This window comes from Micromys minutus (genome assembly GCF_963924665.1).
Source record: "Micromys minutus genome assembly, chromosome: 24".
NCBI lineage: Eukaryota > Metazoa > Chordata > Mammalia > Rodentia > Muridae > Micromys > Micromys minutus.
The window spans coordinates 17,258,137-17,275,772 of NC_137959.1; the positions used below are offsets into that span (position 1 = coordinate 17,258,137).

General features: G+C 41.6%; 1 protein-coding gene across 3 annotated transcripts in view; it reads left to right on the forward strand.

Moving 5' to 3' along the window:
- Window positions 1–849: 849 nt before the first annotated feature.
- Window positions 850–17,636, forward strand: part of LPCAT2 (lysophosphatidylcholine acyltransferase 2) — a gene marked incomplete at its 3' end in the record, with an annotated part of 57,194 nt that continues 40,407 nt past the window's right edge. Inside the window, exons 1-5 of one of the 3 annotated variants that reach the window (XM_080936711.1) lie at window positions 850–1,086; window positions 8,199–8,338; window positions 13,189–13,410; window positions 14,687–14,810; window positions 16,569–16,629. In XM_080936711.1, the coding sequence (XP_080792837.1) occupies window positions 916–1,086; window positions 8,199–8,338; window positions 13,189–13,410; window positions 14,687–14,810; window positions 16,569–16,629 (718 nt within the window). In that variant the 5' untranslated portion in view covers window positions 850–915. The remainder of the gene's footprint in view (window positions 1,087–8,198; window positions 8,339–13,188; window positions 13,411–14,686; window positions 14,811–16,568; window positions 16,630–17,636) is intronic. The other 2 variants (XM_080936710.1, XM_080936712.1) reach the window with 2 other exon arrangements.

The window sequence follows — 17,636 nt, forward strand, 5'->3', positions numbered from 1 at the left end:
GTATGCACTATTTAATCTTTATGATAGCCCCATGAGGTGGCAGTTACCCTCCCACTCCAGGAGGAGGCAACCAGCTCAGAGAAGTTAAGTCACTAGCCCAAGGTCTCACAACTACCAGACACAGCAGGAAGATTTTGGGATATTGTAGTGGTTACATTTGGACAGGCGGCTGTCTCAGGGCCTGGATGAATGATACTTCTCACCCTCCCCATCCCCCAGTGCCTGCTGGGAGGAGAGTTAATTAAGAATGAATGATTCAGTATCTTTCTTCTTCAACTCTAGCCAGTCAGGGTTCTACCAATTAGCAACTGACCTCAGGTCCTGGGCATCCCTGGAATCCCCCTACCCTCTTCTACACAGGTTCAGACAGGCCTCATACTTCCTCAGCGTGGAAGGAAGCCACTGCATCAAGCGTTTCCCTTTTCTGGGTCAGGTTCCTCATTCACAGTGGAAGCCAGTTGCTTTTGCCATTTCTAAATAGTAGTTCAATTTCTGTGAAAGACAGCCGTCTGGTCTGGGACATCATCTACCCCTGCTGCTAATTCCTGTCTTAGCTTGCTTTCTTTCTGACCTACAAACACCCCCAAATAAAATAGGTTTACAAAAAAATAATGAAACACTCCGGAAATACAACACATATAAAAAAACCCCTGGATTTATTAGTTTACTTACTAGATTGGGCTCCAAGAGGTGTGTTCTGAAAGCAGGTTCCCAGGGGGCGGGGCCGGAGCCCGGGGTGCGTCCCGGAGGCGGGGCGGCTAGTGGCTAGGTGACTCTGGCGCCTGCGCAGAAGCCAGGAGGGGGCGCCTGGGGCTGGGAGTCTCAGGTTCTCGGGTTGGGGCTGTTCTGCAGCGTTCGACCGCACACTTCGGGTTCCCCCTCCAGCATCGCTCGGGTCGGGCACCGGGATCTGTCATGAACCGATGCGCCGAAGCGGCCGCTGTGGCGGCTACGGTGCCCGGTTCGGGCGTCGGGGACCCTGGGCTGCGGCCGCCCATGGTACCTCGGCAGGCGTCCTTCTTCCCACCGCCGGTGCCCAATCCCTTCGTCCAGCAGACAAGGATCAGTGCTGCCCGAAGGCTGCAGGTAGAGGCGGGGCGCGCACTCAGGTTGGGGCAATGTAGTGCGATGGAGGAGGCTCATCTGGTTGGAGGAGGGTCAGTCTTGAGGAAATCAGGACTGAGAGGGGAGATATCTGAGGGGATAGCGGGTCTGATGGAGGAGGCATTTGAGAGGATCCGGAATTTGAAGGGTGTCAATGGAGGTCCCAGCCTGACACTCCGTGAGCATAGTGGGTGTGACTTGGAGTTTGTCTGAAGAATTGGAAATCTGACGGGGGAGGCATCTGAGGAGATGGTGAGTCTGAAGGGGGAAGCTGGCTGAGTGTGAAGTCTGGTAAAGGAGAGCATCTGCGGAAGGAAGAGCTGTGAATCCGACTGGAAAGGGTCATAATGACCAGACAGGAGGATGTGAGAACTGAGGACACGGGGGGGGGGGGGGGGGGGGATGGGATGATCCAAGGGACATGAAAGCGAGAAGATGCAGAGAAGGCATCTCAGTAAGGAGGATCCCATATAGGGACCTATTCCTTGCCTGAGAAGGGGATGGATGGGGTAGGAACTTTGGCTCGAGTTTGTGGAAGCACAGGCTTTAGAGCTACCATGTGAAAGTGGGTTTCAGGGTACTCTTCTTTTTATGCTCTTTGTAAAAAGGGGAGCCAGTCAGAGTCCAGTAGAGAGGAGGCAGGGAGTCCTGCTCTACAGAAACAGCCCGGCTGGAAATCAGAAGCAAAGAGAAATGTGGGAGACCCGTGAAAGTAGTTGAGATTTTTTTTCTTTTGAGTCAGCCTCCATACAACATCTTTTCTAGACTCAAAGATGACATGAGAGGTGGCCGTTGTAAGAAATGGACAAAGGAAGTTGTCTTTATCTCGGAAAGGGCAGCTTTTGGCATTAGTTCACTTTTTGACTTCCTCTTTGGTGAGGTCAGTGTCCGGAGAAAGAGAGAGATGGACGAAGACAGTGGTTGTCTTGTCTGCAGGGAACAGTGTTAATGTCCCTGCCCATCTCTTCTGCGATTTTGCACTGAAGTAGTGTTTATTTACTATTTTTTACGTTGTTTCTATATACAGCTCATAAGACTTGTGACTTCTGTAGAGGAGGCACGTTAAGCTTAGAGCTGTGTGTGTGTGTGTGTGTGTGTGTGTGTGTGTGTGTGTGTGTTGGGAGAGGGGTTGGTGGTAGAGATTGGTGGTTAGAGTAGCGATAGGGTTGAAGATAGGTATGAACGAGGAAGATAAAAGATGAGGAGACACTAAATTTGCAGAGTCCTCTTTATGCTTTGAATCACTTGCAGTACTTCTGAGCAATACGCCAACCTTCAAGATGAACTCTAGACAAGTGAGTTATATTTAAGTGGAAACTCACCTTGGCTATTTGGGTTCAGAGTTTGGAAGGAGGATCAAAGCAGAGTTTTAAACTATTTGTGTTGTTCCTTGGGTAGATTATTAATCTTTAAAAAAAGCCTTTTCTAAAGACTCCACGAGAACCACATCGAATGCAAAGCACACTGATCACTTATTACTCACAGACTCTGTGAATTTGGCCTAGTCACTCACCCTCCCTTATCTATTATATTTTCTCATAATTAAAAAGGAGAGTTAACTTAAATGAGGTGACATAATGTACTCTGGTTTGCCGGTTTTTATACTTGTAACTGCTGCATGTCTGTAAATGTATACTAGATTTAAAATTTGCAACTTGGATTAAATTGCCTGGGCATTCTTTTTTTTTTTTTTTTTCTTTTTTAAAACCATAATGCCAGGGATACCGTAGATGCATCAGAAATATGGCATTTCTACCATCTCCTTTAAAGTACAGATATACCCTCACTCAAGCACGATAATATACTTGGTTCAGAGTAAATTTAATATTGCATTTTGATTGGTGTCTTCTTAAGGATTGTTATCAGTTGCATTTTATTACACGGCTTAAATTCTTCCCTTCTCCTTTGTTTATGTATTTTAGAAATTATTCATGTATTTTTTATGTACATTGGTGCTTTGCCTCTATATCTGTAAGAAGGTATTAGATCCCCTGGAACTGGAGTTACAGACAGTTGTGAGCGGCCATGTGGGTGCTGGGAACTGAACCTCAGCCCTCTGGAAGAGCAGCCAAATGCTTTTAACTGCTGACATGTCTCTAGCCACTATTTATGTTGTTTCTTTAAAAAGATTAAAGGGTCTTTTGCTTCAATGTGTCTTGGAAAATTTTAACCTAATTTTTATTGCTGCGAAAGAATTTAGACCGAAAATGACCAGTGGTAACTGAAGCGATTATTTATTCACATAAAAATGTTTGTTTGCTGTATATAATACAGTAAGTACTAATCTCTGGACATACCGCAGCGAACACGAGAAACATGGTATGCATGTGTTCTGCAAAGATCCAAGAATGCCCTGATGTCTCTTCTCTGATTGGCCTTGAGGCTCTGTCCAAGCAGGGATCTAAGGCTCAGGCAGTGTTTTGAACTGCCACCTGCAGGGACATGTACTCCAATATGCACCTTGCAAAAAAGCCTCTTGCAAGTATTGGGACATTTATTTTTCTACACTAAAGGAAATTCCTTTATGCATTAACTGACTATTGATCAAATTGATCAGAGATTCCAGTAGCCACACATGACAAAGAAAATAAACTCCACAGAATTAAAGAAGACGGTAAACAATAGATCAATGAGAGAAAACTTGGCCCAGAAACAAGCACACATCTATGGCTATTGATTTTCCTACAGGGGTGCAAGAGCAATTCAGTGGAGTAAGACTTGTCTTTTCAATAAGTGGTCTGGGATAAATGGATTAACATGTATAAGAGAATTAAGTTCACCAAATATAAAACAGCCTAAGTGCATAAAAGAACTAAGTAGAGAAAATCTGAGAGTTAAAATAATGAAAGTGTTAAGAGAGAATGTAAGTGTAAATCCTAATGACCATGGATTAGTCATTCATTTGTAGATACACAATAGAAGCATAAGCAAGCATGCACGGGAGCTCGAGCGTGCGCACACACACACACACACACACACACACATACACACACACATGCCTGCGCAAATACATGTGCACTTGCTCACACACACAGGATGAGGTGGGGAGAGGGAGTCATATGAGAAATAGAAAAATAGTGTTGTGAAATTAAATTCTTTGTGCTTCACAATGTCCCCACTATTTTAAAGAGGGATCCAAGGCAATGCCACAGCGAATGAAGCCCTTATCACACAAACATGGAAGCCTGAGTTCGGGTCTCTGGAACCCTCAGAAAAAGCTGGACAAGTGTGGTGGCTGCCTAGAATCTCAACACCAATGAGACAGAAACAGGATCCCTGGGGCGAGCTGGCCAATGATACTACTCTAAATTGTCGAGCTTGGCTTCAGTGAGGGGCCCTACCCCAGTAATTAAAGTGGGAAGAGATTGAGATAAACGTGTGACACACCACGCCCACCCTCCCTGAGCATAAAGTGAGCATGCCAACAGGCACACGCACTGAACACATACACATGGAAGATGAGAGGAAGAAGTTAAAGTGATAGCCTACATTTTTCTTTGAGAAAAAAAAAGTTTGTATATAATATATCTGGTTTGTATATGATATATCTAAAGCATGTAAATAACTCCTAGAACTCCTTATAAAAGTCAATCTGGAAATTAATAGCCAGGGAGGAGGCTAGAAAGACGGTCCATTATGTAAAGTTGCTTACCACCACAGCAGATAACCCAGGTTCATTTCCAAGATCCACCCCATGGAAACAGAAGACTATAATTCCCACATGATATCCTTTGACCTCCACATGTGCTATATTATACATGCACCCACATACATACATGTAGACGCATGCAAAATAGACAGACGAATGTAATATAAAAATATTATTTGGAAACCGAAAGAAGATGAAGAGAGTCTTAGAAGGAAAAATGATAAGGGATGTTATAAGAACTGCATGTGAGGGAGGATGAAGGAACCTGGGCGTGGTGGTGCACACCTTTAATGCCTGTGCTAAGGAGACGAGACAGGTGGATCTTCTGCTTTACCTAATGAGCTCCAGGACAGCCGAGGCTGTACAGAGAGACTCTGTCTCAAAAGCCAAAGCCAAAACCAAAATAACCAAACCAAACAATAAACGAGGATTGGAGATGCAGAGCTCACTGGTGCTACAGCAGCATCCTGATTGAGGCCTTGGGTTCGATCTGCATTACAAACAAACAAATAAACAAAAGTAAACAAATTGGCAAGATGGCTTTCTAGGAAAAAGCTTTTGCTGCTGCTAAGCCTGACAATCCAAGTTAGGTTTCCCAGGACCTATGTAGTAGATAGACCTGACTCTGACTTCCACACAGGTGCAGTGGCACACACACACACATACATGTGCACACAAATAAATAAGTAAGAGTAATTTTTAAAAAAGAAAGAGACAGCCATGTTTCCAGTAGTAGAAAGATGACATTATATTCTCAGATAGAAATGTGGATACTCAAGGAAGAATGAAGAATATTGGAAATGGTACTTGGAAAGGAGTAAATAAAACTCATTTTTCTTCACCTTAATCAAAGAACTATAAAATGTGATATGTAGTGAAAAAAATCTAGCTGTATTTTTTCGAGTTTACATATATGCAGCTGTAAAACATGCAAAACAGTTTCGAAAGGACAGGATTGCACTGTATTTCCTACATTGTGTGTGAAGTGGCAATGCTTTAATTCTGAGTTGTTATGTATTAAAAGTATATGCTGTAGCAACTGCTGGCGAAATTTCAAGGCAAAATATCCAAGGAGCTATTCGAGCAAATTAGGTGTAACAGAGAACTGGGCTAATAAACAAACTGCTCTGAGGATGCTAACACTCATTTGTTAGTACTTGATAGAAAAGACCAGACCAGAGGTGATTATTAAAGTATGAGAGATAAAGAACAGTGGTCCCCACAGTCACTAAATGCCATTTGCAGGACTCTGTTCCCTGTAACTGCAGGATCTCAAGTCCTTTCCAAAACAGACCAGTCGTTAGCAGAAAAAAAATCTTGAAAATTTCAAAAGATTGGTATATTGAAGAATCCATCTGGTGATTGTAACAAATTATACTAGAAATAAAAAACAGACGGGGCATGGTTGTGCACACATTTAATTCCAACCTTCATGAGGCAGAAGCAAATAGAAACCTATGAGTTCAAGGCTAAACTGGTATACATTGCAAGTTCAAAGCCAGCCAAGTTACATATTGCTATCCTATCTCAATGAATGAATGAATGAACGAATGAATGATTACATAAGTCTGATACTTGAAAAATTTTTTCACATTTCAAAATTTAATCAATTTTGTATCTACACTAAACATCAAACAATTAAATAAAATGATCTAATCATATCTGTAATAATAGTAAATGATGTTGAATACTTAGAAGTATGTTTAATCAAAACCATGTCTGGTCACTATATTGGTCACTAACCAACAAAATAGTGCTCTGAGAAATTATGACTTGTGAGTGAATGTAGCATGTTTGTGAACTGGAAAACACAGTATTATTATTATGACAGTTCCAGATTATGTCTGGATTCATTAAAAACTCAACAAAACAACAAAAATCCTAATACCCATGTGTGTGTGTGTGTGTGTGTGTGTGTGAGAGAGAGAGAGAGAGAGAGAGAGAGAGAGAGAGAGAGAGAGAGAGAGAGAGAGAGAGGAGGGGAGGGGGAGGGAGGAAAAAAGGGAGAGGGAGAGAGGAGAGGGTAGAACACTGAGGAATTCTAAACTTTTATGGAAATGCAGAGGATCTAGAAATACCTTCAAAAGTATTGAAGAAAAAAAAAAACCCAAAAAACAAAACTAGAGCCCACACACCACCACCACTTGAATTGAAGTCCTACTTAAAAATTACAACTAAGACAGGAAGAGAACTGGAGTAGTTGGGGCATTTTTGTAAGTTATTTAATGATGTTCAAATTTCTGCCAATAGTAACAGAAGACAGACTGCGCTGTCTGTATCATGTAATTTATACAAAAAATTAGTATTATACATAGCTATTCACTTAAAAGACAGGATTGTGTAAGGATTGGGAGCAACAGCTTTCTAAATACCATTCTGTTGACTTATTGTGATTTAATGTATCTCTCCATGGTGTTCTTTGCATATAAAGCAACTTAAGCTCTTAAGGGCTAAATGAATCGCCTTGTGCCTGACACACAGTAAGAATTTTCACATGACTTAGTGTTCTTATTCTTACACTCTTTATTTTTACTTGTTTTTAGTTTTCATCCTCTCTCCCACTTCCTTGTTTATTAGTTACACAAAATTGGCAGACCTGGGAAGCAGTGCCATCCGTGACTCCGGTTCCTACTCTTCTTTCTGTGTAACTCTGGGGAAACAGTGTATCCATCTTGCCAGTCTAGCATCTGTTTACTTTGTGGTTAGCTATGCTTGGGCCACACTGATGCTGGAGATGGCATGAGGCAAACACTCTCACGGAGGTGGTAAACTCCAGTTCCCTTCACTGTAGTCTGAGCAGCCCTGAACTTGCTACTGGCTCCCCTATGTAGGACCAAAGATCAAGAAGCAGTTGCTTCTTTTGCAGGACTGTTCAGATTACCAGTTTCTCCCAGGAAGCCTGTTCTGACTAAGTGAGGCTCACCTTTCCTTTGTTCTCCCAACATCCTCCATACCCCTCATTGACATACAGAACAAGTTGTCCTATGGTTCTCTTACTGCTTCTTTTGCCTTTATTATTGATATTATTGGCTTTTGTTTTGTTTTGTTTTGTTTTTTGTTGTTGTTGTTTTATTTGAGATAAGATCTCATAATGTATCCTTTGCTGACTCACTGTGTAGTCCAGGTTGGCTTCAAACTGTAGATGTTATAGATTTGCCTGCTTCTTCTGAAAGGAGAATGCAGAAATTAGAGGTATGTGCCACCATGTTCTGCTAGAAGTGGCCCTTTGAGATTAAATGTCATAACTTCTGTGGGTATGTTTATATCTTAGTCTCATATAAGACAACATTTAACTAATTCACTCTTGAGTATATGAAGGAAGCCAAAACTTTCCTGTTATCCTTTTGTGTTTGGTGGTGTTATATTTAAGTAGCATTCATTTATCTTTTTTTTTTTTTTTTTTTTTTTTTTTTTTTTTTTTTTTTTGGTCAACATTGATTTGCAGATGGTTCTTCTCGGAATTATTCTGCTTCCAGTTCGAGCTTTGCTGGTTGGATTAATTTTGCTACTGGCATGGCCATTTGCTGTAATTTCAACAGCGTGCTGCCCTGAAAAGCTGACCCATCCAATAAGTGATTGGAGGAGGTAAGTGGTAATTATGTCCAAATATCACACAAGTCAAACCTTTAGTTTCCCCCCAATGGCTGATGGATTTAGCTGACTGCTCCTCAGTTTTAACAGTTTGTATTTGTTTCTTGCATGGAAATAAACTTGATTTATGCAAGAATTATCACACAGGTGCATTTTTGCTAATATTAAGTTCTAGGTATAGTTAATAAATGTTAAAACATTTTGCTTTCTGAGTTTGTAAAGGCTATTTATCGTTGGTCCTGAAAGAGTCCCCGTGGTATGTTTTAAATGAAATGAGCCCAGTAGCTTCATGTATTAGAAGCTTTGTTGGCATTCAGTGAGCTTTTTGGGAGTGACTGTGTCTTAAGGGCTGTGACCTGATCAAAAGATTAGTCTCTTGATGGATTCATAATATGGCAGCATTATTAGGAAGTGGTGAAAATCTGGAGGGGTGTATCATACTTGGAGTACTTAGGTTACTAGGAGTGTGTCCTGGGAATGCAGGGGTATTGCCCCTTTGTGCATTTCCTTTCTGTTTCCTGTCCACAGTGAGTTGAGTAGCTTCTGCCCTGTTCTCACAAGGCGATGTAAAACTCCGTCGCAGAATGGTATTGTCCATTATAAACCAAAACCCATAAAGCTAGGAGCTAAAACAAATCTTTTTTCCTTTCAAGTTGCTTGTATTGTGACACGCCAAGGCAGTCAGCCTAACATATTTCACTATTTCTGGAACATTGTGGCTGTAAAATAATTGGCTTTCTTTTTGCCTTTTCACATTTGCTTTTGTTCCCCTGACGTAATGATCTGCAGTAATGTTATCAAGTGGATGGATTATGTTAGTTTTATTAATTATATTAGTGATTAACATTCAATTTTATTATCCCTCAAAAGGGCATTTTTCAAATGTTAGTACTGAGGCAAATGGAACTGCTTTTCTAGAATTTCTAAAATTATCTAACTGGGAAGGTTCCAGAGAGCAGATTGAGCAAGAACAAATAAAATATACCAATAGAAGTTACTGACATTTGACAGGATCAAATTATTACCATCGATATACAGTATACATGGGCCTAATGTGCACTCTGTGGACTCCCATAGGCTTCAAATCCATACATTTATTTTAGGACGTTCATGAACTCCAAGAACTTGTACATGGTTTTTGTTCACTTGCTTTTTTCCATATGCATGGATGTGGGTTTTTTTATGCAAATCTCAAATGCAGATATGTCTTCCTAAGTCATGAAAGCTACTGTTCTGCAACCTTTGTAGAAGAATGCGGTTTGCTTTTGGTGTTTGCTCTAGTGAACACATGTGAATATCAAAAACAAAGATGTTTTGAAATGAAAAAGAGTTGGCAATACCCCCAGAGAAAACCCGGTCCTTGCAAATCATACTTCTTTGTTTTATAACTCAAGGGTGCACACTATAAAGTAACACTTTATGGGCTGCTTCTCCTGGTTCTCGATTCATTCAGATCCCTTTTTTGACTTTATAATTACCGGCTTACAAAAATCTGGGGGAGGAATAGCTTAAGAATCCAGAACAAAGGGCTATAAGATGTGTTCTTTTCAATATTTTATTGTGTTTGTTTTAGAAAACTTTTACTGCTGCCAACGAAATCCATATCTGTTTCCTCTCATACAAATAATTTTGAAGTTATTATGTGGCACAAGACTTTTAGCTATTACCATTATTAAGAAATGTGTGTGTGCATGTATGAATGCACACTTGCATGTGTGTACTGTGCCGCAACACATACATGTCATGCAGAGGACACTTGGGAGTCGGTGACCATCTTTCCTCTTGTTTTGAGGCATACTGTCTTGTTTCTGCTACTAGACAGCACACCCCATGCTAAGCAGCCTACTGTCTCATCTCCCATCCCTTCGAAGAAGCATTCAGATTGCAGACACATACCATTGCCTTTTAAGTGGCTTCTGGGGCTCAAACTCAGCCCACCAGGTTTGCATAGCCCTTTTCCCCTGGGCATTTATAAAACATTTAAATAGAAGTCTTGGGGGGGTGACTTTCTGAAATATATTTACAAAGAAGCCGAAGCACTGTAGTTAAGAAATAAAGCGTGGAAACATGGAAATGTCCTTTGTGTTCCTATGACACATATTGCTCACCTCTCCACTGAAGATGGAGGTCGTCGCCACCATCCTGCGCCCTCTGGAAGGTACACTGGATTGCTGAGTCTCACTCCCTGTGAGGCCAGCATCACAGAGCCTTCCTCGGTGGCTAGGTACTGGAAGCTTTTTGCTGGCTAAGGACTTTAAAAAGTCCTTCTCTATACCTATACTCATAGTGCTATAGAGTCAGGCGTGTGTTCTACATCTGCAGTTCAAATCCATGGTGGATCAAATGCTTAGAAAAGGGATGGTATCTCTACTGAACATACATGCCTATTTATAGGTCATTCACATTGCATGAGCTGTTATACACACTCTAGAGATGTTTGGAAGTCTGTAAGTCAGTGTGTGTAGCTTTTATGCCGTGGTTACAGGGCATCTCATAAAAACATTTGAGCCTTCAAGGACATTGCTATTTGGCTGGGTGTGGAGTCTCCTCTCCACAGTGATGGTGGAATGACTGCACACATTCTTCTACTTTCCGTGAAGAGCCGCATTGTTTTGTTTTGTTCTGTAAGTAGAGATGTGAACAAATGTCTATTCATTCAGATAGGACACTGATGATAGACCAAAGAAATGATTCCACCCAAGTCTAGCTTAGGGAACCAGTAAGTTTAGCTGGGATGCTTACAGGAGGGGCACAAAGGGTTACCTACATGAGCACAGGCAACTTGAGGGAGGCTAGAGAACCAATGAAAAGGGCATAAACCCGACCTTCACCCCAGCAATTTCCTTTTGCTTATATATCTGGAGGGAAGGATATGTAAGTGAGCCACTGGTGAGCCTTTTTCATGCAGGGCTTTGCTCTGCTGTCTTCTGAATGCTCTCACCTCTCCCCAAGGGAGGACCACTGGACCCAGTTTTGTGAGGATGCACACAACTGTTCTGATTTCAACTCATCCCATGTCTGGGTGCTCTATAACATATGTTTGCTCAGATACTGAGGTATCCATTCTGTGCTTAGGAAGCTGAATACCTATGAGAATATTTTTGGATTCCCTATTCTGTAAGCATATCAGATAAGGGGTTGAACCTTATAAGTCCTATTATCCAACACAGTTCTTCTCACAGCATGATAGTAATCTTTGTAAACATTATTTTGTGTGCCTCTGTGTGTATACATGTGCACAAATACCACACACACACACACACACACACACACACACACACACATGTGCAGAGGTCATAGTTGCCTCTGTCTCTTTTTACTGTGTGGGTCCTAGATATTTAATTCGAAGGTCCTCGTACTCGATGGCAAAGCATTTACTTACCGGCATAACCATCTTACCAGCACAAATAATTACTTCTAATGATAGAATATCTTAAAACCTTTTAAATTGCTTGTGTATCCAAGTTCAATGACAGTGCATCGGTGGGTTTACTTCTGGAGATGCTTGGGGATGTCTGTAGGCTGAAACATTATAGACTAGATTTACCTCTAAGAATGAGTCCTCAGTCACTTCCCCATGAGACTTCCAAAGTGTTTGGGCAGAGAGTAGCATCTTCTTTATGGAGGAATCCATTCCCATGATGACTGCTTTCTGAGGCCAGTCCTAATGTTGGTATTCTCCTTGTAGGAAGTACTTTGAAGACTCATTTTGATTATTTCAAGCTTATAGAAAAATGGAGCCACTTATGATCCAAGTATCTTTGGACAACTTATTATTCTGTGCCTTTGTTCTCTCATCTTCAACATGAGGTTAAGGAGAGCTGGCCCGGGGGTTAAGAGTGCTTGCTGCTCTTGTAGAGGACCAGAGATCAGGCCCCACTACCAACATCAAGTAGCTAACAGCCACTTGAAACTCTAGGTCCAATACCTTCTTCTGACCTCTCTGTATACCCATATGCCTGTGGCAAACACAGTGATACATAGAAATAAAATCAAATTTAGATGTAAATACTGAGATCAAAAGGGCTGACAAGATGGCATTCTGGGTCAAGATGCTTGCTGCCAAGCCTAACTACCTGAGTTCAACCCCTTGGTTCCACATAGTAGAAGGAAAGACTTGACTCCTACAAGTTTTCCCCTGGCCACCAAATGCACACGATAGGATATACATTCTTCCAGACACACATGTATATATATATAGATAAACATAAAGAATAAGCTTTTAAAATGATAATAATAATGTGCATTTCACAAGGATAGGCAGAGACTTAAAATATTAACATATATGAAACATTTGGAACAGTCTGCCAATGCACAGGAGTTCCCTGTTCATCTCCTGTTGATATTTGCTTTCTGTTGCTGTGATAAACACTATCCAACACCAGTGGAGAAGAAAGGGTTTGTTACATCTTAGAACTCCCACGTAATAATCTACTGATCATGGAAGTTGGGCAGGGGAACGCAAGCTTGGACCTTGGAGTCAGGAGATCATAGAGGAACACTGCTAACTGGCTTGCTTCCTAGGCTCATGTTCAGTTGCCTTCTCACCCAGACCAGGCCCAGCTGCCACAGTGGACTTGGCTGTGCCCTCAGCATCAGTTAGTGATAACGGAAGTAACCCACGGACAGATACACCCACAGGCCATCTGATGGAGACAGCTCCTCAGTCGAGGTTGCCCCCTTCCATATGTGTCAGGTAGACTGCTGCAGATAATTCCTACAGTCTTACCCTCCATAGATCATATATGAAGCTGAGGGTCTATGATCTGTTTCAGCTGCCCTAGTGTGTTTTAGAGTAAATCAAAGCTAAAGAAAAATGTCTTTTCCATTATTGCTTTTCAAAGGAAGATTACTCAGCCTGCTTTGAAGTTCCTGGGTCGCGCCATGTTCTTCTCGATGGGGTTTACGGTGACGGTGAAAGGAAAGGTTGCAAGCCCTCTGGAAGCTCCCATTTTTGTCGTTGCTCCTCATTCCTCCTTCTTCGACGGGATTGCCTGTGTGGCAGCCGGCCTGCCTTCTCTGGTGTCACGGAACGAGAACGCACAAACCCCTCTGGCGGGCAGTGAGTATTACCGCACGCATGTCGGGAGCAGGAAGACTTGCTATAGTCATTTTCCTTATGCATCCTATTTTCTTCCCTGGGGATTAAACTCATGGCCTTGAACACGCAGGGCAATGATCTAACACTTTTGTCCGCGGCCCGTTGAAAATAAAACTTTAAAATATTTTAAATGTATTTCATTTCCTTCAAGTGAGCTACTGTCTGTAAAGGGGGGGGGGGCTCTTTTCTTCTCTTTCCCTTTAGCTTTAGCGCTTTCCAGAGACTTCCTATTATCCTTTTGCTGTCCTCTTATCTTTGTGTCCTTATATATCAGGAGGAGAATCAGATTTCAGAAACGCTTACTTTTGTTTAAAGAGAGTTTGGAAAAAAAAAAAAAAACCCACCAGTCACATGCTATTTCATGAACTTCTCTTTATGGTTTGCTGATAAATGTGCTTAAATCCCCCCCACCCCCAGTGCTGCTTTCTAAATTATTGTGCCCCTATGGTTCCCCGAGGGACATTTGTGTAACCCTCTGAAAATTACGATGTGGAACAGTGAGTGCTTCCCGCCATAAAAAATAATGAAGCAGGCGAAATGTTTTTCCTGCCAGATGCTCCCATCTCTCCCAGGGGAACCAGTCTCCGAGTAACTGCTCCCGCTGGTCCTGAGGTTAAGGCACACACCAAGCAATGAGAGAGTGGGTGTGAAAGTCGCTGGAGGTTGCCTCGCTGTCCCGAGAAAGAATGGGAATCCTTGTAGCTTTGTCAATGAGTGAAGACGCCTTTTCTTTTTATTTTCTTTTTCCTTCAGTGTGCAACTTACTGTGCTTTTTTTTTTTTTTTTTTTTTTTTTTTTATGCACCATGGCTTTTCCCCAAACATCTCCAGAGCACAGCCCTGGAAGACTGTTTTTCAAGCAGTAGCAGGTGACCAAGGATTTTGGTAAAATCGGTCCCAGTCTCCCTCTACTCATGCACATGATCTGAAATCAGACAAGATAGTTTTGAAGCTTCCATTGATTGACAGCTTAACATCCATTAAGGAAGAAGATGTCTGCCCCGTCCTCCGTCCCTCCCCACCTATCCGCTCTCTCCACTAACTTCTATAGCATCCATGAAGTAAAACCCACCTCTGCACTTGAAATTGGAAGCTAGCTAGAAAACTTTGAAGCCGGGTTTTTTAAAAAGATTCCTCCTTTTAGATTTGCTAGCGTTTTCATTTGCTGTAAAACCCATTTCAGTTTATCCAGTGTTAATGCCATGGTGGCTTAAAAAAAAAAAATGACTTGGTCATGTCCTTTTGTCTTCAAGGACTGTTACGCGCTTTGCAGCCAGTTTTGGTATCCCGTGTTGACCCGGATTCCCGAAAAAACACGATCAATGAAATAAAAAAGCGAGCAACATCAGGCGGAGAATGGCCCCAGGTAAGACGCCGTAGCTGGTCGTTCATCTGTACCTGGTGCTTGTGTTTGTGGATGTGCTCATTTGAGTCCACAGAAAGCAAGAGCCGCATGTTCGAAGTCTAACAGGCGCAGCATAAAACCAGTTAGTGTGCGGAAGACCCTGTCCCCACATGTCCCAATCCCTTGTTTGTCAGATCTTTTCTTTGAGTCACAAAAAAATATGATTCTCTAATGCTGATTTTAATTCCCATGAAGTACAATGAATATTTTATATAATTTAACTCACTTGGGTGAAAATATTTTTAGTGTACTATTTTTTTTTTTCTGAATTGTATTTAAATGGAGCTTTCCATTCAGGGGTATATCAACATAGCCTGTAAAACCACTTCATACTTCACCATCTCCCGGCTCCCTTCCCTGGGGAGCCCTTTTAGGGTTGAAGGAAGGAACGATGTGCTGTATGAAACAGTTGAGTCAAACAAACGCTCTCTAATTTTCCCCTCGTGGAAACAAGATCACTAGCAGACAGATCTTATAGCAGGTGCCCTCCTCTGGTAACACACCCACTCTGGGGGCTTGAGAAACGGAGGCCTGTGAGAACTGGATTAAAATTAAAAAAAAAAAAAAAGACTGTGGTGACATTTGGAAATTTTTCTCTTTGGATCCACGAAGGATGTCTAGGATTAGTAGGTAAGAGATAACAGGCAGATTTCAGCTCACCTTTATCATGTTGCAGAACCTTTTCTCTGTCCGAGGTGAAGTGGTCTGGTCTGAAATTCTTCTCCAGTTCTGACTGACAGGCACTGAGGGGAGGAGACTGTGGAGATACCTCAAACCTCTGAGTTGCTAGGCTACCTCAGAGGCTCCTTCCTCCCCGAGATTCTCAGACTCGCTTTGTTAGCGGAACTTGTTAGCAAGCTGTTTGTGGCTTCACACCAAGTCAAACTGTTGGCCATTGTGTCTGGTTGTCACAGGTGACCCAATTTATCAATTAGGGGATGGAATTATGCCTACTGGTTAATTCCTGCTTCATAGTTTGAGTCAATGTTTTCCCTCTTTTATCATAACAGATCATATATTTGTCGACTGTTTTGGGTACAGGGGTTTGATTTGATTTTCTATCCTTAGAACTTAACCCTTGACTAGATTTTAAAAGCTTCAGAAAACCAAGCTTATGTCTTCTTCCTTAATGGAGATGCTCCCAGTGTTTGTGTTCTCAGAGAAAAGACCAAGTAGCACATTAAAAGCTACAGTGTTCTCTTCAGGAAAAACAGAGCAAGCCATGATGTGTTTCCCACACGATAACTGAGCAGAAGAAAGTCACCACAAGATTCCCTCCTCTGTTCTCAGGACATCCCTGAACTATATGTTGGGAATAAGTAGCATCTAATGAGGAAACTATAGCAAGATTTATTTTGATTGAGGATAGTACATTGCTTTATGTCTTCTTTTAAATTTATTCAGATCACTAATAAGAACATTGAGGATATAAAAGAAACACATGAAGAGCATATTCTGTACATCAAGAATACTATTTATTCTATGCCTTTATCTTTTTCTAATTATTATACTGGTCAAACTGCACTTAAAAAAAAAAACTACACTTCTTTTAAAGGAGTATATGGAATACTTCGAGTCCAGCTTTTATTAGAACCAAGAGTCAGCCTTTGGTTTCCTTTTATTTTTTGAAGCATTAGCAGTGTTGGTGAAGTCATAGGAGAATAATGAGGTAATCTATTAATTAGACTGAAATATTAAATTTATTCCTTTTCTCCCAAGATACTAGTTTTCCCAGAAGGTACTTGTACTAATCGTTCCTGTTTGATTACTTTTAAACCAGGTGAGATAAATTAAATTCTGTATTGTAACAACATAGTATGGGAGATTTCTCAAATGGCTCCATTGTAAAGCGCGATTATAATCCATTTGCTCCTGGCGAGCCTTTTCTGGTAAAATCTTTCTGATGCTTAGATTCCACAGAACCTATGCCTATGTACTCCTTTGTTCTCTCTTTTAGGTATAGCCTTTTCCTTTTAGGGGAGTGTGTGCGTGTGCGTGCATGCGTCTGTCTGTCTGTCTGTCTGTCTGTCTGTGTCTGCGTTAGTCTGCCTGTGTATATCAATGTATGTGTGTGTGTGTGTGTTTGTCTGCCTGTGTGAATCTATGTATGTGTCTGTGTCTATGTGTATCTGTGTGTGCCCATGTTCAGAGGTCACTGACATCTTTCTATTTTCCTCCAAAAAAAAAAAAAATCTCATAGATGTCTGGGGCCTTCTCTCAAGAAGTGGAGAGCCTAGCTTAATATATCACTCATGCTTTTTTACATGCCTTCCAAAGTTCACTTCTTCTTCTTCTTCTCCTCCTCCTCCTCCTCCTCCTCCTCCTCCTCCTCCTCCTCCTCCTCCTCCTCCTCCTCTTCCTCCTCCTCCTCCTCTGCCTCCTCCTCCTCCTCTGCCTCCTCCTCCTCCTCCATCCTGCTCCTCCTCTTCTTCCTCATTCTCTTCCTCCTCCTTCTCCCCCTCCTCCCCCTTCTTCTCCTCTGCCTCCTTTTTAATGCCAGGAAGGCAGCCATGATGTGCTTTTCATTATAACTTGTAACACTCCAGCTCTTTGTGTTGGCTGCTAGTGTGCTTTGCACAAAGTCATGGTTCACTTCAGGCCAATGTGAAGGCTTTACTTCAAGCATTTTCGTTATTATCTGTTTGCCTTGACTTTTGTCCTTAACTTTTAAAAAAAGTATTGGATAATATGTATTTAGAAAATGAGAACCATCCCCCAAATAAAAACAAATGGTGAAATTATATGTATACTAAAGAATTGTTTTGAAATCAATGCGTTAATTTTCTT